The sequence below is a fragment of the Belonocnema kinseyi genome, chromosome 6, assembly GCF_010883055.1.
Source record: "Belonocnema kinseyi isolate 2016_QV_RU_SX_M_011 chromosome 6, B_treatae_v1, whole genome shotgun sequence".
NCBI lineage: Eukaryota > Metazoa > Arthropoda > Insecta > Hymenoptera > Cynipidae > Belonocnema > Belonocnema kinseyi.
In genome coordinates this window covers 89920619-89945391 of record NC_046662.1, presented here as the reverse complement: position 1 = coordinate 89945391, position 24773 = coordinate 89920619, and the positions used below count along the sequence as shown (strand labels likewise).

At 32.0% G+C, this 24773-nt stretch overlaps 2 protein-coding genes across 2 annotated transcripts in view; both read left to right on the top strand.

Moving 5' to 3' along the window:
- LOC117174693 (potassium voltage-gated channel subfamily H member 8) overlaps positions 1-24773 on the top strand; it is a 288810-nt gene that overhangs the window by 176228 nt on the left and 87809 nt on the right. The window contains exon 6 of the mRNA XM_033363998.1: positions 8204-8432. Within this exon, the coding sequence (XP_033219889.1) occupies positions 8204-8432 (229 nt within the window). The remainder of the gene's footprint in view (positions 1-8203; positions 8433-24773) is intronic.
- Positions 1039-2756, top strand: LOC117174696 (trypsin alpha-3-like). Its single transcript, XM_033364004.1, has 2 exons — positions 1039-1233; positions 1972-2756. The coding sequence occupies exons 1-2, from the start codon at positions 1188-1190 to the stop codon at positions 2679-2681; spliced, it is 756 nt and encodes a 251-aa protein (XP_033219895.1). The 5' UTR covers positions 1039-1187; the 3' UTR covers positions 2682-2756.

Sequence of the window (24773 nt, the reverse complement as noted above, 5' to 3'; positions counted from 1 at the left end):
GAAATTTTCCCAAAAATCAAAAAGTTTTGTTGAACTGATATTAGATCCATATTTGCAAACAGAATTATTTTTTCCGGAAATACCTTGATTGAAGAAGGCAATCTGTGAAGTGTCTTTTTATCTTTCATTTTTACTGACAGATCAATACTTATCGAAAAATTTTCTAGTTTCAGATTGTATTTCTATAACGATATCGCGAATAAGTCACTCCCTATTAAACCAAGCTAACAACAATACTTCATAATATCATATCATTCTTATCTGCATAAAACCGGGAAAGACATTTGGGGAAAAACCATTGCGTAACACTTTATTGTAACGCTATTGATAAAAAGTAATTATATTGAATATATTATTCCAAAATTAGTTCATTTTTCTTAATTCTCTTTTTTTAAACATGATTATTCCACGATAGCCTAATGTACCTTTCTGCACATTTATATTTTACAAAGAGAAATTAAAAGAGGATAAAGGTATATTTCTTATTCTTAAATCTAGGAAACCTTACATTATATTTTTAAATAAAGCAAATAAAAACATACGACGATTATAGAGCACACAAGAAATATGCATAAATTCCAAGATATCGTGAATAAGTCACTTTCTACTAAATCAATCTAATTAAACTATTTAATCATTACTTATCTCTTCAAAACACTTGCTTACTATGCCAAAGATTGTCCACAAATAAGTTGTGTTAAACAACGATTGTGGTAATGACATAGATTTATACTATATTTTAATTTTACATCTCTACATGTGATAAGATTCTTACATATTACAATGTTTTCACGAGAAAATCCTTATCTGAATTAAAGACATTTTTCTATTAATTTTTTTAAGGACAGAACAATTACGAAATATTCGTGCACTTGAATATATAAGAACACAACTTCTCTCATAATTTAATTGAGAATGGGTGAAGTGAACTCATGTAGGCATGACGTTTTTTAGTTCTTTATCTAAATCCCTGATAAACCATGCCTAGCGCCAATCCCGTCTGATTTATTTAATCACTGATTGCGAGAAGAATGAATATCTTCAATTCCGAACCGTGATTAATGTTATCGAGGAAAGTTTTGTACAAGGTCTGAAATTGATATCTGATTACATCAAGTGGCCAGTGCTTTTTAAAGTAAATTCGAGGCGTTCGTAATTCAGAATTATTTACTTGACAAGTGTCGAAGATGATTGGATTCCTGACGATAGCAGCTCTGGTTTTTACTGCAAACTGTAAGTTATTTTAATTTTCTAGTTCTTAATTGAATTTTAAATTCCAATTTCATTAGTTAATTTCATTAAATTTTCGTATTGAAATGTTTTCTAAAATAGATGTCAAAGTTTCAAATATTCATAGAGAATTGCGGAATGTAAAAACACACACACACCGATTTTAATCGGCAAGGTTTTGATTGTGACATTTTTCGTTAAATGTCATTTAATTTTGCAATAAAAGATTACTCAATTTAATTTTAAACGCCTTCAGTTTTTTAATAAACGTATTTAATTCTCGCTTTAAACCTTATTTACTTTACAGGACTTAGAGATCGAAGTTATAAAAGGAAATTTGTAAATTAAAACTATATTATTAAATTACATTACGTTATTGGATTAATATGTATGGTTATGTGTTTTATTATATGAATTATCTTCTATAGACAATCAGATACTGAGAATGATCATAGAATATAAATTTATGTTTTGATATATTGTTAACTTTCCTTTTTTTATATTCGCATAATTGCAAAAGTTCAATTAAATTCGTGAAGTTTAAAACAACGTTTTTAAAGTTATAGTTACTCTACTTTGCTCTTATTACTCATTAATGTGATGAAGCTTGGTTAGGATTTTAATCTCATTGAACATTCTAGTTTATTAATTAAGAGCAGGAATCATTTTTACCTCCTAAATGTAAATGTCTATAATTATTAATTACTTTCATAGAAAAATCACTACTGATTTTTTTTTCAGCGGCGTCACTAAATTCATTCACCCCTCGCATAATAGGAGGTTCGGCGGTGTCAAGCATTGAAGATGTACCCTACCAAGTGAGCGTCCGTTTGAATGATCAACACCACTGTGGTGGTATTATAATTTCCAAAAACTATGTTCTCACCGCAGCAGCATGTCTAATATCTGGTGCCCTTAATCAATATACCATCCGAGCTGGATCACTGATTAACAAATATGGTGGTACCCTTCACCAAATCAGTCGAATAATCATACACGAACAATTCTACATAAACAATCTAAACGTCCCAGTCAATGATATCGCATTAATCCAAGTAATCTCTCCCTTTATTTTTGACGGTTCGCGAGATGCTGTTCCACTAGTAGAACAACCTATCAGAGTCGGAAGTGTCGCCAGAATCTCCGGTTGGGGATGGATGAATTCAACTTTTCCACTTCAACTTCGAAGGGCTAGTGTACAAGTGATCGATACTAGAATTTGTAATAATAGATACGAAGGAAATATTCCACCAAATCAGATTTGTGCTTATGCGAGAGGGCAAGATGCGTGTCAAGCTGATTCTGGTGGTCCCTTGGTTGTTGGACTTCGTCTCGCTGGAATAATCTCCTGGGGCAAAGGCTGTGCACTAGAAAATTATCCTGGTGTCTACACTGATGTATATGCGTACAGAAACTGGATCACTTCCTACACGGGTGTCCTAAGCCAATAAACAATTGTTAAAATTATGTGAATAAAATTGATCCTTTTTTATACTGTTGTCCAAAGTAAAAAGATACAAAAATTACTTCACGGTATTACGTTGTTCTCTTACACCTAACAACGGGAAAGTCGACCTTAAGGACAATCAAACTCAAATTACTCTAATGATAATAAACCAAACATATCGGAATAAAAATTTTTAATCTCTTAATGTTATAAATTGAAAAATAGTGAAAATAGCAACAATTAATCATTCAGAAACATATCAAACGAGATAGTACTACAGGAATGCAGGTGTTCTTTCATAAGTGTAAGATTATTTCTGAAGAGAATTTGATTCAGGTTGAATAGTGGAGAAATAATTTTCCGATAACTCAGATTCACGCCAAAATGATTTATAGGCGAGTAGCGAAGATTCTTGAGGAAGTGAGGTGAAAACAGAATAGCTTTTCATACTCCTAGTTGTTGCTGAAATTTCAAGAAATTTTATTGTGCTATCAAGAAATATCTTCTTAAAAAGTAAAAACATAATTTTATTGAAAATTGTAGAAAACCATGCATTTTCAATTTTGTAAATTTCGATCTTCAGTTTGAAATTTTAAACAAATATTTTGCTATATAAAAAACACAAGTGAATAGGAACCGACGTTCTAAATAAGGCATATTTTTAATGAATTTTAAGCGATCTCAAAAAGCAGTAGTTTGTCAGTGTATGTTTATATTCCGAAAGAGTTAAACTCAGAAATGCCTCAGTTTTTATTTATCTGAATGCAAGGTTTAATTATCACTTTACATTTTACGCCTCTGAACGTTGGTCTATAATCACATTAAAAAACCCTAATTTAAAGTTGACCGTAGAACAAAAAAACTTTACATTTCAAAAATTAAGGGGGACGGAAAGTTCGTGCAGGCTAGAAATAGTTTATTCTGAAAATTTAAGACTAATAAGTATAATTTAATAATCAAATTTTAATAGGAAAAATTCATCAAAATTTCTGAATGTATCATGTTTAAAAAAAAATTTTGCCTTGTTCGTTGTCCAAAACTTCAATGCGCTTGCGATAGCAAAATCTTTTTTTTTATCAGACTCAAATTTTCAAGATAAACAATATTTTAACATATGCAAACTAGATTTAATTTTAAATCTTACCTTTGGCAGTTAAATCTTATGCTGTCATACTCAACACAAAATTATAGATTAAATTTTTTGAATCGAAATTAAATCATACAATTCTATACCAGGAATCTCTATGCAAGATAATTAAATAATTAATGTTATATAAACCTTACAAAAAGTAAAAATAAATTTTTTTTTCAAGAGCTTTAATAGCTAAGCTTCATATCATAAAACTCTACACAAAGTGAAAATTACATTTTAGTATGGTAAAATTAACTCAATACGATTTCATGATTTCACACTAAGTCTCAATATGTCAGATTATACTTCACTGAAATAACTATTTAAAAACGTTTAATAACGGAAACCAATTGATATTCATATATCTATATACGTAAAAAGATGCAAATCTAGTTGCAATTTCACTGATTTAACTTTGTACTTGTCAAATATGTATTCATTTTACGACGTTTTGATCCACTGTCTGAACAATCCAAAGTTACCCCTATTTAGGAGTGGAGAAGACCCAAAAAGAAATAAGAAACAAAACATACCACTAATTATAAAATAACTTTCAAATCTACCCCTTGTACCCGTTTAACCCATACACGTCAGGATTTTGACAGAACCTCAAAAACACCCAATAAACCATCGCAACCGCAAACATTATTTACCTTTCACCATTTCCACCCTCCTTCCCTTAATCTGGTAACCCTATAACCACATAGCTTCGTAATGCCCTTACCTCATAATAATAAAAACCCATAACCTCGAAAGGACGTCCTAAAAACGTCTTTATATGTCCTACGACATTGTGAGTATAGTGTGAGCCATTAAGAGTATGAAATTCAATGTCGAAACAGAATAATATTGTAGGGCTTTGAAAATGCAACATTTTTTTCTACCGACTATTTTCATATCGTGCGTTGCTTGGCTTAAAATGTTAATTATCGTTTGTTTTTTTGTTGTTTGAAAATGCTATAACTTTGATAATTTTGCTTTTATCGAAAAAAGTCGTTGAGATCAATTGTTCGTGATTCTGAGTACTACGGAAAACCATACATAGAATTTTCAAAAGTTTTTATGCTAAAAAAAGTTGTTATGATAACATTGTAAGGCTCCCCGAAAGAAACATTTATTTAGTCCAGACTTTTTTTTCATATCATGCGTTGTTTGGCTTAAAATGTTAATTTTCGTTTATTTTTTAAGATTTCGAAAATGCTATCACTCTGACAATTTTTATTTTATTGAAAAAAGTCATATGAATAAATAGTTCGTGATTTAAAGTACTATGGACAACCGTAAATGGAATTCCCAAATCTAGAAAAAACATGGTTTCGAAAATTTTGAAAATGTGCTGTCATTGAGTTTTTATACAGAAGGCTGGTTAACAAACTCTTTCTTTCTTTTTGGGTCCTGAAAAATGTTGCTGAAGCAGAATCCAATCTGATCAATCTTTCGAAAGTTTTCGTGCTTATAGAATACTACAGACTACAGACTACAGACAGTCAAACAGACAGGTTCCTTCATAAAAATAGTTTTTTCTGACTCAGGGAGTCTCAAAACGTGGAGATTTGATGAAAACCAACCATGTCAGATTTTACCCAAAACCAATACAATAATCTTGTCACCCCCATATAAAGTTCGTTTAAGCACACTGTGATCCTTTATAAAATTCTGAGGATAGGACCTTTCGAAGACATCCTTAAGCCAAGTGTGCCCACTGGGTTCTTTCCATTTCGGGCCTGATAAAGCTGGGAATCGTTTGAATGAATAAACAAAACATTTTCCTTCCTTATACAAAGCTTTTACGAACTGTTCCATCAAACCGAATTTGATGTGCAAAGGAGGAAGTAAAATTTTAGCCGGCTCAACCAAAGATTTGTTTTTAACACTTTTTTATCCAGTTTCTATACGTTCTTGATCTGGCCAATCTTTCTTAACGAAATGATTATTGCGATCCCTGCTATCCCACAAGCAAAAAAGCGTGGGAATTTCGTGTTCTCCGTATTTAATCATACCCAAAACCTTTTGTATGTTTGCATATTCTTCCTTCAGCATTACCGAGCGTACTGTAGGTACCGAACAACATTTATTTGTTTTGTGTGATAACACCGGTTCAAGGCTTCGTTTCGAAAGATCTGTAAACAATCTTCACTCCACAGATTTGCATATATCTTTTTCTAATTCATTCATAAGACCAAGAAAATTGTTACTGTTTACCAAGTTGTCTTTTTCTGTAAAGTATTTTCGGAATGAATCATCCCTATTCCGAGAAAATCAAACCTTTCTTCCTTCAGACAGCATATTTCTTTCTTTCAGTCTTGAAGCTAGCAATTTAGCCCAATATTTCGGCAGTCCTAGTTCTTTGACTAAATCACTTAGTTCTTCTTGATTGAATGGGCGCGGCGTGCCATCTTTTTCCTTCTTTACAACACTGAATTTTTGTCTAATTTTATTTAATTTTTTTGCGAATTACTGGAGTTAAATCTTACTGTGTCAGTCAACCAAAAATAACAATTGTCTTTGTTCTTGGGCTCCCGCCAAACAGTTGATGTAACAAACTTCATTTTCGCAGCATGCTCATTATGTCGGTTTAACATTGATCTGCAAGCACAGCAGATCATTTTGGACTACCAAAAATTGTTTCATTAGATCACCTCACACCCAAGGCAGTGCTGATATATTTGATGCAGGTTTTGAGTAGGGTTTTTAGAATTTTTCTTGATCTTAAAATCACCGCACACGTAACAGTATCTGTCACCGTTTCCAGTACATTCATTTACACTATCTCCCGAACGTGATCGTGTTTTGCAATTTCTTGTAATAGCCGTAGATGCATAAAAAAAACCTACACGGTAGGGCTCCTGTTCCAATCACGGGTGAGTCCGCCGGTCTAGGGGTGATAACCCCCATACCTACCTAGGACTAAGCATGAGGGCTTTCCGAATTTAACGATGGTAACGTCAACTCGTTGTCGGACACTAACCGGCTTCATCCTCACACCCTACCGTCCACCTGCAGGGCAACGCGCCTTCGCTGGTATTGTTACCTCAGAGAATTGGAAAGTAGATCATTTCATACTTCTTCCTTAGAAGCAGTGTCACCATCTCCAGTGTTCTTTAAGGTAGCAGGAATATCAAATTCGACAAAAAATTGCAGATCTTTTTACGATTGCAATCCTAAAAAGTAGTAGTATTGGTAGTAGTGGTCTTTGTTCAAAAATTGTGAACCTACCACGAAAGAATTCAACTCCATAAATATTGCAAAAAAGATATTGGACTACAAGCATACCATGGTATCAGAGACGTCAGAGAGGGTTTTAAAAATATAGTAATGAAGTAGACCTTGATTCATGACTTCACTCACGTAACTCTTATGATTTCAGGGCTTTGAGGTTATTATGTTATGGGATTTCGGGGATATAAACCTACTTACCCATGACCATGTTACACAAGAAAAACTCACGAGATTGTTCTGTTTTCCCAAAAAAAGTATTTTCTTCTGAATAAAGTAACGAGATCTTAAGATTATGGGGTTTTATAATTACGAGGTAAGGGGTTTATTGAATCCATGGGGTTATAGGGTTACCAGATTAAGGGGAGGATGGTGAACATGGTACAGGGTAAATAATTTTTGCGGTTTCACTGGTTTATTAGGTGTTTTTGAGGTTATGTCAAAATTCTGACGTGCATGCGTGAAACGAGTTGCATATTCGCTTTCAGCGGGAGAAAACACATAGGAATATCATATTGGCATCCAAGACTCAGAAAAAAAAATTGTGGACCTGTGTTATTAATAAACAAGATACATGATTTTACTTTTGTAAGGTTTATTTTATTTGAAAATACAATTAAAAATGATATTATAATTAGTGGTCTTTCTTTTTTTTCTTTTTTTTTGTCTTCTCAACTTCTAAATAGGGATAATTAATTTTTTTAATTTAAAAAAAAACGAAAACCAAGCTTACTTTGGTTTTCAATGCCGAGTACTTTGATACCTGTAACATATTTTTATATTTTTTCCCTAGGTCGCCACCGAGGTCCAAAAAATAGGCTAGAAAACAGCCTATTTTAGTGTCACTCTTTTATATTTCCTTCGGCGTATAATTTTATGGTTTAAAGTTTAATCGTGCGGAATTAAGAAAATCATTGATTTAGTTTCCGTAGAGATATCTAAGAATATTACTTATGTATTAAAGTATCACTTAGTTTCCCGGTCAGAATTTAATTTTGTAGAATTTATTTAGAATCGCGAACTTTAATACAATATGAATAAAAATTAATACGTCTAGAGTCTCGCTTTATATAATATTTAATTAAACTGTTAATTTTGCATGATCTATACCACCCCCCCAAAAAAACGTCATAAAGAATAAAGAGTATGTTTTAACTATGTGAAATAATATGTTACAGACTCTCCTTCATTCCACGGCGGCGCCGCTTCCAGAATATAAGACCTCAGCAATTAAAAAATCCCAATACATCTTAAGCCATTATGGGATTTACAAGACGTGTTGGGATTGGCTTATTCTCATAGCAACATTTTATGTAGCAGTGGTGGTACCTTACAACGCAAGTTTCATTAACACTGACAGGCCTACGATGGTCAGCGATGTCGTCGTCGAGGCTCTCTTCATTACCGGTGAGTTTTCCCGATGGAAAAGACTCCTTTTCCCAGAAAATCCAAAGTCAACTGGTCTTCTTGACATCATCTTAATTTACTCACTCTTTTCCTCTAACAAAATTCAACTTGTCTTCTAATTCAAACAATATTTCACAAGCAAAAAGCAAATCGATACCAAAATTATAATGAAAAAGAGTACAGATATTTGTAAGGAAAACCATACCAGAGAAGATCACACAAAATGGATAGATGTTTCATAAAATTTACTCGCGCAAATTCACGCGCGGAAAATGTGCGTTCGCCTTTCTAGTTTTTTCTTTCCTGATATTAGAAACATACAAAAATAAAATTCCATAATAACCAATTTTTAAATGTAAAGAGTTTACAAACTTTCTAAAATGAGTTAAATAATTAATAAATGATTATATCTAACAGATAAACATAATATACATAAAATCCTCTGTTAATTTCTTATAAAAAAAGCACGAATTTGACTGATTATTTGTAAGTGCGGAGGTTATGTGAAACATTTGGAACTTCAAAACCTTTGAAAGTTAAAAAATGTGAAATAAAGATAGGGTATTGTCGTTTCATGAATAAACACTTATTAAATAATAACAATTATGGCTCGCGAGCTATGAGCCACGGTGGTGCATTTCTTGAATTTTCTATTCGAAAACGTCATCAGGCTTCCATTTTTACAGCATTGAAAGTTCTTTTTCATAATTAAAGAACATTAGATTCTTAACAGAAGTTAATGTGGACAAAATACATAAATAGTAGATTATTTTATATAATAATAACAGCAGCGGAGGAGGCTGCTGGCGCAGTTGGCCTTGACTTCAATATCAGTGGTAAAGAAAATGTATCAAATCTTATCCATCTTGAGTTTTCACTGCTGAAAGCCCGGATTAAGAAAGCACACGAGAAAAACACCAACTAACAGCTCCTCAACAAGATGCACGGTATCTGTCATAGAAATTTGTAGGATCAGTTGGGCATGGAGGTACTATTGTGGCATTCCATTATAGTGTCATTTCCACTTTAGCATACCGTCGCACATTTTGAGCCAAGACATTCTCGATGATAGCTGCAGAGGGTATCGTGCTTATCCCGGGCATCTAGAACACATGCTATCTAGTTGTCCAACTAATTCGGGAACGAGCTACTTCCAAAGGCACAATACGAAACTAAGAGTGCTTTATTACTATCTCTAACTTTTACGGCATTAGCTTTAATACTCCTCCGCTAAATGATCCTACGGAAATCGAGTCAAATGTCGAGAACGAGAAGTGCCGCAAACATTGGAACTTCATATGTTCGACAATTATTGTTTCTGTTGCACCCTAGAGGTCTAACATAGTTCTCCTTGACTTTGAGAAGTTCCGAATTTCTTACTCGCAAATAATTTGTTGCGAAATTTCAAATTTTTTGGGTTACAAAGTTTTATACTGTGTCCCAAATTTTATACCTATTTTTCGGAAATTATGGAAGTCAAGGTGGTTAAGCTCAATATCCTTACTTTACCTTTAGGACCTTTAGCTAGATTATTTTCTGGTCAGAACAGCTGTTGTAATATTAAACAGAAACAATGCTCGTAGAAACTTTTTCTTGTATAATTTGATGTTATAATATTTATTTTTACAATAAGACCGGATAAGGTAGGATATAGCGTCACTATTAAGAATCACTACCGTGATTAATTGAATGTTAAACTGTGAAATTACTGAGTTTATTAAAATGTAATAATAAATTATTAAATAATTGTACTTATAATAACAGAAAGTTTCTATAATCCGTAGAAAAGACTGTGAAGTTTAAAAAACGCAATAGTAAAGACATTCTTCTTATGCTCATTCTACATTAAAAACACGATCATATATTTATTTTCTATTCTAAGCTTAAATATAACAAAACATGTTCCAAGAAAGGAAACTTTTTCCTCTGATGAAATAAATTCTGAAACAGGAATTTGATGATCCTCATAAGACGTCATTCAGCACTGAATTTCCTATTTTACATGCGAATTTTCGCAAAGCACTACATTCCAGTGTTTTTTCTCTCATTGCAACTTTCCATTGAGAATGGTAATTTCCTAACCTATTTTGCTGCGTATGTCATTTAAACAGCTAGTTATTGCTATTACGGTTTTATTGTTCAATCTGTGAATATCACTTCTTTCAAACTTCAATTTGCCATCGAAAAACTTAGTAATACAAATGAAAAATATGATTGGGCATATCCTAGATTGCTATCGAACACATGTAAAAATAAATATTATAGTTCCAAATTTCACAATCTATAGTTTCTCTGTGTGGTGTTTATTGCCGCAGTCTGAGAGAGATTAGTATTTATTTAATCAACCTAAAAGTAATGCAGGTGTAAGCTGAAGAGTTACATATTCGAAAAATACAAAACTTTCTTTGAATCCAGTCTGGAAACGGTATTCAGTTGGTATTTCTTTTTATGCCCAAGTTGAGAACAGACAATTGAAAAGTCGAGTGAAGCTTATGCATGAAAAATCGAGATTATGAAGTTTTCAAGTTGACACGTTTTCAACTGGTAACAGATATCGAGTGTCTACAAGAAAAGCGATTCGAAGTTATGAACCATGCAATTCACAAAGGAAGTGAGCTCCATTGTCACGAAACCGAAGATCCAAGCAGAACTGAGCAAATCAACTTCAAAGCACTTCAATATTCTCTCTCCCAACATCAATGTGGTTTCTTTTTAATTGCCATACATAAATTTACATCATTTTAACTCTCTACACTTCCTTCGTTTGGTCATCAATCCATTTTAATCATTTTATTCATATATCATGTTATATGCATTCACCCTCCCCAAATTAAAGAGCAAAATTTTAATTGAAACTTTAAAAAGCAAGAATGTCAAAAATATTGTAACGACTTTTTCATTGCAATAATTTTATAAAGAATTTATATCATTATAGTAAGATTGGTAATTAAATTTTTTCGAACTTTCTGTACAAAAAATATCCATAAAAAAATGTTTACCCGATTTTTAAAAATACTACTAACCGCAAAATCATTCAACATTTTTTAAGTCTATTGGCTTTAGCTAAGGTATTTTGAATAGTTCCAAGGGATTACAGAGGATTTTCAAAAATTTCAGAGCATTTTTAAGAAATTTCACGAGATTTTTTTAGATTTCTGAGAATTACAGTAGTTTCAAAGAATTCTAAAGTCGCTGATCAGGGCTTTTAATGAATTTTGAGGATCTCAAAGGATTTCACAGAACTTTCAATATATCAAAGAATACCAGATTTGATGTCGTTCCACCAGAAAATCTTAAAAAATTAGGAAATAACCATACACAATTTTAAAAGAGTCCAATGAATTTCAGAATATTTCAATAATGTCTAAATATTTCAAATGACTTTTACGAAATTACAACGATTTTCATAGAATTTTTTTTTATTTTGGAGAATTTAAAAGATTTAAGGATATTTTTTTAAATATCTACACTGCCATGCAAAAGTTTTAGGCCACATCTTTTTTTATGACTGAATAAATTCTGTTAATTTTAATTATACCAGATCAAAAAAAATGTTCATTTGAGACGTTGATAGTTTTCGAAATTCTGTATAAAATAAGCTCAGGGTGAAAACAATTTGTCTAGTTTTTAAATGGATATTGCAAGGATAGTGTAAATTGCAATGTTTTGTTAAACTTACGACAACTTTCGAAATAGTCAACATTTTCCAATGTTCTTGGGCTTATTTTGAATCTATCTTTTGCGATACAATGAAAAATAGCTTCAAAATGTGACCAAGAACATTGAACAGTGTTGATTATTTCGAAATATTTATCTTATAGAAAATTTCGAAGACAATCAAGCTTTTGAAGAGAAATTTTTTTAGCTCTGGTATAATTAAAATTAAGAGAATTCATTCAATCATAAAAAAGAGGTGGCCTAAAACTTTTGCAAAGCAGTGTATAAAAACAGAGTTTTTCCCATTTTTTAAATTTCTGCTACCCATAAAATAATTAAACATTTCTTAAGTTTATTGCGATGCACTGTTTACTAAAGACACCCATAGATTTGATGATCTACGATTATATAGTATATTTTACGACAGATTAAACAAAAAGTAAAAAAAGAAAATTATGATTTGTTGTTAAAAATATAAACTTAGCTGATTCGATCAAATATTCAATAAGATTAAATAAAATGGTTTTATTTTACATTTAATTAGCCTGCATTATGATCGCCATCTATCTTTAAAATGTTTAGGTTGTTTTAGTTCCTAAGGTTAGTTTGCTAAAAAATTAAGAAAAACGCATAAACAATATTAAAAAATTGAGGACATACAGGGTTTGATTGAAAAGTAATGAGCCTTCCCGCGCGGAGCGTCTGCCAAGCGATCAACCGAATCGGCTGGTGGGGGAAAATGATTGGTGGACCTTCCACTTCCACTAGAAACCGGTCTCAGTTCGCTGGCAACAGCGGTGCAGTCAACACCGCTCCGCGCGTGAAAGCTGTTTTAAAAGTGTGTTAGGATTTTGCAGTGGCGAAAATGCAGCGATCGTTGGAGTCAAAACCATGCTGATCATCTAGCTCGACTCTCGAGGCATCGTCCACAAGGAGTTTGTACCTCCAGGAAGCACTGTAAACGCGGCATTTTACAAAGAAGTGCTCCTTCGGCTGAAAAACCGCGTCGCCCGGGTTGCGGCCCGACCTCGTCAAAAATTGGACCCTTCATCACGACAATGCGCCGGCGCACACCGCCTTCCTCTGCACCTCTGCATTGGCCAAGATGGGGGTTTCGGTGCTTCCCCACCCTCCCTACAGCCCAGACCTGTCCCCTCCGAACTTCTTCTTGTTCCCGCGCCTGAAAAGAAAGCTGAAGGGGAGGCGTTTCGACTCCATCGAGGCGATCCACAAAACTGTGACAGCCGAATTGAACGCGATTCCGGCGGATGAGTTTAAAAAATGTTTCCTGCAGTAGAAGGACCGCTACCAGCGATGTATTGACGCTCAAGGGACCTATAATGAAGAATATTAGTTGTATAAGCCAAAAAGTTTAATAAAACTGCTTAAAAAAATAAGGCTCATTACTTTTCAATCGAACCCTGTATGCTAAAAATTAAAAAATGTAGAAAATGAAGTTTTTATATCTTTTCTACTGAAAATATTCTTTCCAGAATTTACGTAACATATCCAGGGGAGCGGGGATCAAACTTTTTTTTTTGAATTTGTATCTACCCTTATTGAAAAAGAAGTATTAGACAATATAAGATCCAGTACTTTTTCGCGAAAAAGTATTAAATTTCCAATACTTATTGGCGAAAAAAGTATTAGATCCAATACTTCTTTTTTATGAGGGCGTTGAGGAGGTGAGGGGTGAAAAATTGAAAAATATGTGTCACGTAATTTATGAATTACCTATTCTTTTCTCTTATTTCCCACTCAATTCTGTTATTCCAGGATGGCTTTATACTTAATTGACTTTTCTTTTGAATATTTTTTCAAAATCGATGTAGTGAGTTTTAAGTGAATTTGTTTGCAAAGAGAATTACCCACTTGCAAGCCAATTGGAGATTCAAGCTTCTCGTTGTTGGAATTTCAATTAATTAAGTGGTATCTCGTTCTCATTCGACGGAGCCATCTCGAGGTTTTTTAAAATCTATTTCCTTTAACTCACGAACATATGATCATTTTCAACTCTATTTCCAAGAAAATATTTACCCAGGACTAAATAAGAGCTTTAAGCTGCCTTTTAAATGGTATACCTTGAAAAATCTTCTAGACTTCTTAAGGCAACTATATTCTGTAGATTTGTCATTTAGGGTGCATAGAAAATAGTTTTTATAATAATTATTTCATTTTAATTTAAACGAAATTGTGCCCGGCAATATAAATGCCGAAGAAATTGTGATCTTTTTTAATTTGCAGTTATTTTAATGATAGATACTTTAGATTCATCTGCTTTCGATGGTTTCAAATTTGTGTTTCAAATTGGTATTAGCATAAAGTTTAGTTTACATTTAATAAAAATAAAAATAGAATTTCTGATTTAATTCACCTTACAAAATTTCGCGTGCGAAAACTTTCAAATTGAAAATCCTTGGAATTCAAGAGGCAACATTTTTCAGTGTCAGACTTTCAATAGATCCAACCTTGTATAAAAATCTACAAGAGCAGAATTCAAATTTAAAATCCTTCGAACGGTCTTCTAGCTGAAAAATATCCCACTTTCAAAATTTTTGTATTGATAAGCAACTTTGACATCACACTTTTTCAACGGATCTCCACGTTTCGAGACCCCCTGAATCCGAAAATCAGGTTTTCACGGTGGCGTCTGTCTGTCTGTCTGTCCGTCCTCATAAAAAATGCGCTCACAAAAAGGGAGCGCATTTTGAAAATGTTTGAGACCACTTTTTTTTTAATTTCAAAATTCTATGTACGTTTATTTATAGTATTAAAAAGATTTATATTTCTGAAATTACGAAAAGTCTTCAGTAATTCGCTACATTTAGCAATAAAATATATTCTTAATAAAATTAGTGACATTAGGTTAGTGGATATATTTAAAATGGAAATACAATAATAATTTAAAAGCCATTCTAAATTCGCCTCTGAAAACAATTTGTATGGTTGGCAAATATCTAGTTAATTTAAATCATTCCCGAAATTTCCTACATTTATGGATAATTGAGTAACTGGAAATTGTAGCGTTTTTTCTTTTCGGCGCAAAGCCCGAAAACCACGTTTTTTAGAAAACACATTTTTCTGGTCTTTTCTTAACTCAACTCGCTATAATGTAGAGACCTTTTGTATTTTTTTGAAGAAATCGAAAGAAAACCTTCTGTATGGTGTTCTATGATTGCTAGAGGAAATTACATTTTAAATATTTGTTTAAACAAGAAGTATTCATTTTTTAATGAGACCTTCATCATTCTTCTTCATCTTCAAAATTCATCAATCCTAATAATTCTTCATAAGGCTTCATAATTTCCTAATGATGATGTATTTTGAATATTTTGCTGAATTTTTGTTTAAATTAAATTGTTGATTAGTTATTTACTCTAACAGTTGTAGAACATCATAAATAATTTTTTCTGTAAATTTCATCAAAAGAACTGGCTAAATTACAGCAAAAGTGACAACTTTTTTGTCTAGAGAAAAAAGATGTATATGTAACATTTTAATTGAAATTCTAAACTTGTTTGAAAAATGCCCACCAGTCAACTTCGTGCTTCGAGAAAAAATTATAGGCGGTTATAGATACAGAATCCGGTCCCTCATTTTTTGTCGAAATTTACGAGCCCTTTCACGCTTTTCTCTAAAAAAGGAAGACTGAAGAAATCAAACCCCTGGAAAGCAATCATCGATCAGTAAATTCCTGAACGTTGAGATACATGGGAAGGTCCATCGGTCCTGCAATTTCACAAGCTTTTACTCCTCGTTCGTTTTAAATCTAAAATCAAAAATGGGAAGATACCCTTGACTCCGATCCGAATCTTCCCTTTCGAGCTTATCAATTCTTTGGGAGATACGAAAAACCTGACAGTTGAAAATTACGTGCTCAAAATAGGACAATGAAGTTTATTTGAAAGGTATTCACTATTTAATTCTCAATCGTGCTTGTGACCGCATATTTACAAAATGGGACAATTACGATATCTATTACGCAAAAAATATGTTTATCCTTCAAATATTCTGAAACCAAATTATTTTTCATTTCATTATTAAGGTTGCTGACTACTTTTTAATTGCTTCTTTACCTAAGAGGTATTTTCTTAAGAAAATCAGACGCCAAAGCAATTAAAGATATTTGACCTTATAATACAAATGTTAAGAAGACTCATGAGCCAGAAATATTTGACCCAAATTTAAATTAATTCTTTGCCAAAGAAGATATTTTCTTAAGCAAATTTTTGATCCTAAAATATTTAACCTTATATTATTAATATTTCTCATGGTCTGTGTTTTTGAAGGACACATACATTCGAATATAAATATAAAGAAATTCACCATTTTATTATTGTTTATGTTTCAATAGTACAACAAATATTTAAAACATTTATACATAAATCAAATTAAAAATGACAGTTCTGATTTTTCAAAAATGACAGATCAAAAAGTTCAGCTTTACTTTCGTGCAACATCATAAGTAAATGATGTAAATATTAGATTGATATAAACAATATAAATATTTACAGAAGTACAAGTGGGAGGCCATCTGAAAATTACATTACCGCTTATTAGGGGGGATGGGGCGGGGTGTTTCAAGTTATTACATTGGAGGGGGTGGTTAATCAATACTGTTACGTAATATTAAGAAAAATCAACCACATAGGCAATTTATGCAAAATAATATTATAGTACAACACAGACTTCACACTATTTCCCCTATTCTTCCCTTTTCCACGTTTTTACACATTTCTTACTTTCTCCCTCCTGCTTTCAATAAACTTTCACTATTTCCTCTTTTTCTTTTTTTTTGCTCGCTTAAATGTGAGTGGAATGAATAAAAACCAATAAGAAAATCGAAAAAGTATTGGTTGAAAGTTAATTCCTTTTGTTTATGAGTCTCCAATTAAATCTTCGGTTCACAATTCATTACTTTTTGTTGAAAATTTCAATATCTTCTTGTTCCATATATTTTGTTAAAGACTCATATTTTCTTGTCGAAAATTCTGTTTTGTTGAACATTCGTCTTGTTGGTTATAAAATTCATCTTTATCGCTATAGAAAAGTCAAATATCGTGCTGGAAACTGAATTTCATCTTCAAAATTTAACATTTCCGTGTGAAAATTTATCTGTCTTCTACATAATATATCTTTTTTTCTTCAAAAATCAATTATTTGGTTGGAAATTTAAGCCTTTTTCGTAAAAAATACACCTACTCGATTGGAAATTTATTTATTTTGGCAGAAATTAAATTTTTTATTTGAAAAAGAAACTGCTTGGTTGAAAATTAATGTTTTGGTTGGGCATTCATGTTAACTATTACATTTTTCGTCGAAAATTCATCTTCTTTTTTAGTTGAAAATTCCATTACTTAGTTGAAAACTGAACTACTTTGTTAAACCTTAATTTTTTACATTCTCATCAGAGAAGGTATTAGATTTATGTAAAATTTGACCCTCCCAGTTTTTGTCAAATGTCCACGTTTTAAGACCCCCTGAATCCGGAAAGCAGGTTTTTACGAATGTGTTTTTCTCTGTCTTTATGTCTGTCTGTCTGTGAACACGATAACTTTTGAAAAATTAATTTATTAGATTGCCCTTTGGTACACTCGTTTAGTGTCCTAAAGTCTAAACTAAAGCTCAAGTTCGTTAGCCAGCCATTTTGGATGAAAATTCAAAAAGTGGGCACATTTTGAATATTTTTGAGACCACTTTTTTAAAAATTCTCTGCACGGTTATTTATATAATTCAAAAAATTTAACAATTTATCCTGATGACTTTTTTTGAAAAATCAAAAATTACTGGAGTTATAGCATTTTCAAACTCCAGAAAAACAAACTAAAATGAACAATTTAAGCCAACCAAGGCATGATACGAAAAAAAAGTCTGGAGGAGAAAAACGTCGCTTTTTGAAAGTCCTACATTATTATGATAACACCTTTTTCAATTTGGTCAAAAAGTTTAAAATTCAAAATTTGATCGTACAAAAAATTTTTGAAACCACATTTTTCTATAATGTAAAAATTCCATGCAGGGTTGTTCATAGTACTTCAAAACTTAAACAATTTATTTATATGACTTTTTGCAGTAGAATAAAAATTGTCAGAGTTTGAGCATTTTCAAAATCCAAAAGAAAAACCAAAATGAACATTTTAAGCCAAACAATGCGTGATATGAAAAAAGTCAGGAGAAGAAAAACTTTGCTTTTTTAAAAACCTCAAATTGCGCGCCCTGCAAAAAAACTACAAATTAAGAATGAATCACTTTTCGATGTAAGCTAAGAGAAAAAATGAGAAAAAACTTGTTCATCCAAAAAAGAGCTATAATTTTTTATAGGACAGTTAGTTTTTGCTTTAGTCGTAAAAAATAACATTCTAAATAAAAATATTAAATTTGTTTGAAAAAACGACACAAGGTATGAACTTAAATTACCAGACGAAAGTTGTTCGCCTAAAAAGATCGATAAATGCATTATTAATTATTTTTCGATAGGACGAGTAAATTTTCTTTCAATCGTAAAACATAAAATTAAAAATTAAAAAAGTAACTTTTTGGAAAAAGCACAGAAAAAACGAAAGAGGACATAGGCTCCTATATAGGACCCGATATAGGTTCCTGTATTAGACCCTATGCAGATTCGGGGTAGTTTTCATTTAATCGTAAAAATCAATATTAAAAATAAAAAAATTATAAAAACAAGGAAATAAGAATTAGTATGATTCAATTTTTATGCATATTATGAATTGTAATGATATACATTTATTGAAATGATGCATGTTTCAGAGCAGCTTAGAATACAATTTAAAGCAAAATAAGAAACAAATACAAAAATAATCGTGATAAATACAATTTGCTTTTTATTTTGCAATTTTTTAATAAGTAATCTCAGACAGATTTACATAAAAATGTATTATAATTGATAAAAAAGTGTTGTTTATAATGTAGAAAAGATTTTAAAAGGTCTGTGCCCGAATGCGGAAGAAATGCTCAGTCGCGTGCCGCAGTTGCGCTCAAACCCTTGAGCGAAGCTTTTTTAACGAAAGAGAATTCACAATTACAAAATTACAGTGGTGGATGTTTTGAGTCTCAATTTTAAAATGTTTGCGCAAGAATGTGCGAAAATATAAAGACCGAGCGCGTAGCGCGAGGTAAATACATAATCGAGCGCGAAGCACGCGAACCAACAATCGCGTGCCCTAGGCGCGCTCAAAATGAGAGTGTACCAGCGTAACGGACAGATTTTTAGTCAAAGATTCATCTCTTTGTTTGAGAATTTAATTATTTTAATTATTTTAATCATAGGTTTTGCAATTAAATTTTTTCTTACTATCGCTTCTTACAAATTTTTTTAGAAAGGTTGAAATTCAATCAATCATGGTTTATTAGTACAGGAAACACATTGCCAATGACTTTACTGTTTATAATTTTAAAAAAGTAAATAATTTTTATATATAATTATTTGTTTAAATATTTTTTTTTAATTTCAGGTATATAAAATTTTATTTTCAAAGTTGGAAACACTGGAGGTTTAGAAAGTATTTTCCCTGGTAAAATAAACCGTCAGTTTTAAAAATTGAACCATTTTTAAAAAATGGTAACAAGTGATAGTAAGAAAACATTCAATTAAAAAAAAACACTATTAAATCAGATTTTTTGTATAAACTTAAATATTTTTTTGCTATCGAAATAATGGCTGTTCAGGTACCAGATATTTTGCACGTGAACTACCTCTAAATTTAAAGTTAAGAGATTTTATAGAAGATTTCAGAACATTCTATAACCTCGTTTTATTACATTTTATTAACGTTTATTATGATTAAAAAGTTACGTAATATTGGCTGCGGGAGGTTCCATAAAATTTGTTGTATTAAAGTAAATAAGTAGCCCAAAGTACGTTGCATAATTCATGGATGGTACGTTAGAACTTAAATGGTTATAATCGTCACTTTATCGATCAAGACTAAAATTGGCAGGTAACAACGTATCGACATCACTTAATATTATTGAAGAGAAGAAAGAGTAAACTTGTAAAAATACATCAGCACCTGATTCCTAAAACCTCACAATTTGAACACCATCAAAGTCTCTTAATCACATGTAAATTCATTCAAAATTCTAGATCCATGGCTAATGAAGAAGAACCATTAAATAATTTTATTATACACTTAAATCCATAAAATTTATAACCATTTCCGTAATTTTATTAGGACATAAATTTATTCAAGGATCATAATCTTTTGCCACTTAACGATCATCCTCCATATCTTGTCTATAAATCTTTATTAAAAAATCACATTTGGAATATGAAAATTCCCATGACTAAGAATTTAATTACGAAATTGATTCATTAAAATCAAGCGCGGATGGCGAAACCCGCAATAGGCCCGCAGGATTTTCGGATTTAACTTCACTTTTTCCCTGGGAAATGGAGAAAAACGATATGAAAAATGTATTATTAAAACACTTGCAAAAAAATTAATATTAAAAAGCTTGCAAAAAATTATATATAATCTTCAAATTCATTCATTTACTTTGTCCACATTGAAACTCGAATATCTTCGCTCTTTTCTGCTTGTTTTTTGGCTCTTAGCATTTCAAATTGTGCTTAAACTTTGACTAGTGAAAATGGCAGTGAATGTTTTCTTCTTACAGGAATCTAATTTTTCATCAATAAAATCTATCCAGTTACTTTGAATTTCATTTGGTACTACATAATATAATACCTCTTAATAATTCTTATCATCTTTAAAAGTTCTACAATTTCTATTTAAAATTAGAGAAATTTTAATGATGCAATTTTGATATAGGTCTTAGGCCTTGAAACTAAAGTTGCTTGGCTTTAAAAGTTTAAATTCACAAATAATTGTTTTGAAGTTTCCGAATTTTTAAATGCTCTATCAGGATATATAGTATACTTTTTTAAAACTATTTAGCCTATAACGTTAGTTTTGTTAAGCAGATAAGGCTTATTTAAAATGTACGGTTCTTAATGTTAGCTTTTGTGCATATACTATCGTATTTGAAGATTCATGAGTCTGTTAATATCTATTTAAAAAATGTTATTCCTAAAATTGAAAAAAAATTTATCCTTTGAATATTAAAAATCTTGGTGAAATTTCTTAAATCTTATGAAATTCCTTTTGAGTTTCCATTAAATATTATAAAGTCACTTAAAATCTTTAAGTACCCTTGAAATCCAATAAAGTTCTTTGAAACGCCCATGAAATTTGATAATTAAAGTGCGAATTGATCAAATTAACTTTCGGAAGATTTTATTACCATTTAAAGATATAAATGTCCGAGTTTAAACATTTTTAATCAATAAGATTTCATTGTAAAAACTATCAATACAGACAAATACTTTTCTTCACCTTCTAAAATTATTTATCCGAAATAATCGTTTCAACATCAAAATTTATATTAATTATGAAATTCAATGTTAATTCTTTAAATCGTGTAGAACGTATTGAAATTTCGTGAGAGGTTTTGCCAGCCCTTGAAATAATTGAAATCATTTAATATCTTATTAAATCCTTTAAATCGTTTAAAAATAGCTTAGAATATTTTTAAATAACCTTAAGCCTTGCAGGTATTATAAAATAATTCAAAATCTTCCGAAATTCTAGGAAATTCTTTAAACCCTCATTCAATTTGTTTGAATTCCTTAAAATCATGAGAATCCTTGGAAATTCCTTTATACCACGAAAATCCTTGGAAATTCCTTGTTTATCCTCTTATTGAAAGTTCTTTGGAATCTTTTAAAATACCCTAAATCTTTGAAATCTTTGTGATTCTCTCAAACCCCTTGAAATCATTATAAATAACCTAAACCCCTTAAATCCTAATCGATTTAAAAGCTTATGTATGAAATTTATTGAACTCCTCATGAAGTTTAGGAAATGATTAAAATCTTTGAAATAATACGACTTTAAAAAATATGTCAAATCATTAAAATGTTTAAAAGCTTCGTAAATTCCATAAAATCATTCAAATCCTTAAAAATTCGACGAATTGTCTTGAAATCTGTTGAAGTCCTTTAAATCTTTCAAAATCTTTTTAAATGTATTTTAATTCCTGGAAATTATTCAAACCTTTTGAACTATTTAAAAACAATTGGGTAGGACGGCTTTCAGGGTCTGTCTAGCAAGCCTGTTTTCGGGTAATTCGGTGAATCACAGTGCGCTTCTGAAGGCTAATTTTCACAAACATTTAATAACATGTGCATTTTCTTAAACTGAAGATATTTGAAGGAACGAACTACAGCTTTTTTCAGACATGAAAGAAAACTAAAGAAGCATTACATATAATGAAATGCTCTTTTTCGTGTCTGACCATTGGCAGGCATTTCTACTGAATCACGGATGAATGTGACAGGCTCTCTTTAATCAGAGGAACTGAAACTATGTAGAGGTGGATAGTTTTTGATTTGGCATTCGATAGTTTGCATTGTAGGGATACATGATACACATATGCATATATAAAGGATGCTTTACATATTTATCATTCTTTAGACAGTTTTACTTTCTGTTTCAAACTGAAATAAACATGGTATCATAAAGATGGAAACATGAATATGGTCAGATGGTATACGCTCTCGCAAATATCGAATTTAGAACGTTCAAGAGAATTGAACTGAATTTAACAGATATAAAAGGAAAAACAATTGAATTTAGTATGAATTCAAGCGAATTCAGCAGAATTTTAGAGAATACAAATGAGTTTCAAATACACGATGAATTCAAAAGAATTTAAGAGAGCTTTTACAATGAGAGAATGACATTGAATGTAATAGGGTTGTAAAAAATTAATTTCAATTAAATTCGAGCAAAGTTTACTCAATTCTAGATGATAATACACGGACTTCCGTTTCCGGCATGGAAGTGTAAAGTAGTGGGAATTCTGGATGCTGAGTTTTTCTGATATTGTGCTGAAATTCGAGGTGAGTGGATTGCGGAAGTGTGTGGAAGGGTGTGGAGGTAAGAGATCTAATTGAGGGATTGTGAATTGCAAAGGGGAGGTAGATATTTTGGAGGATTGAGACAGATTTGTGTGGAAGTTTGTTTGGGGATTTGTGACAGGGTGGGAAGACTATGTTGACGGATTGGTAGTAACAGGGTTGGGTGGCGACAAAGAAAGGCGTGACAGGTAACAGACAGCGACGATAGAGGGAGGGAAGATAGAAAGCGGGAAAATTTGAATTTTATTAATGGCTAGGGGAGCGAGTATCTCCTCGAAAGAAACAGAATTAGAGCAGGAAGTCTTCAGTACGCCGAAGGAGATAAGGGAAAGGAAAGCAAGGGAGAAGTATAAAAAAACTATAGAAAAGGAAAGATTGAGAGCAAAAAGCGTAGGGCCCATATAAGCATTTATTAAAAGGAAAAGAGGGGAGAGGGAAAGCAGTGAAGAGAAGGAAGATATCGGGGTAAGTATAAAATACCAGAAAATGTTTAGATCGCCGCCGGAAAAGCAGAGTTTGGTAGGGAAAAGCGATAACAGGGAGGGTGCCGACGGTAGCGGAGATGAAAATGAAATGTCGATGAAAGAAGAAAGGCTAAAGGAAATTAGAGAAGTGATGATAGAGGTAATGGAGATTTATGAAGAAAAGCAGGAGAGAAGGGGAGAGGAATTAAAGAAGGAAATTAGGCGGGAAATGGCTGAAGTTAAGAAAGAAATAAAAAGATGGGAAGAAATCAGGGAAAAGTTGGAAAAGAGGATGGAGTCATTGGAGCAAAAACTAGAGAAGCAGGAAGAAGGTAATAATACAAAGGTAGAGGAGATAAGAGGTAGGATGAAGAAACTTGAAAGCTCAAACGGGAATTGTGGTGGGGGCGAGAGTGGGAATAAGGAGATAAAAAGGCTGAGAAACATAGATCAAAAAATAGAGAGGAAAGAGAGGGAAGAAAGAAAATTGAACATAGTGATAAACGGTATAAGATTAGAGGGGAAGGAGCTGAAGGAAGGGGTGGACGAAGTACTAAAAAGGATTGATGCTGAGATACAGATAGAGGAAATGCGAAATATAGGAAGGGAAGTGAGAAGAGGGGAGATAATGGTACTGGCGAAACTAAAGAAATGGGAACATAAGAGGGAGGTGATGACAAAGAAGAGGTTATTATATGGTAGTCCGGAGAGAATAGAGGATGATTTGACATGGGTAGAAAGGAAGATGCAGTATAAATTAAGGAAAATAGCGGAAGAGGAAAGAAAAAAGGGAAAGAGAACATGGGTTAAGTATGGGAGAATTCAGATAGATGGAGTATGGTAGGATTGGGATGAAGAAGGGGAAGAGATAGTAAGAAATGAGGTGCAGAGAAACTAGAAGAGGAAGGAACGGGAGATAGGAAAATAAGAAATAGTAAGAAGGAAAAAAAATGAGAAACGAAAGTAGGGAAGAATGGAACATTTCTTACTGGAATATAGCAGGATTAGAGAGAAAAAAATGGATAAGGAGTTTATGAGAAATTTTAAACAAAGGGATGTAGTTATAATGATGGAGACGTGGTTAGATAAAAAGGGATGGGAAAGAGTAAGGGGAAGGTGACCAAGTGGTTACAAATGGCAAGTGCAAAATGCAAAGAGGAAGAATAAAAAGGACAAGGCAATGGGAGGAATGGTGATGGGAGTAAGGAATGAATGTATAACAGGGAAAGATAAGAAAGACAGGAATGAACAAAAAGAAGGAGTAATAGTAGAAGAGGC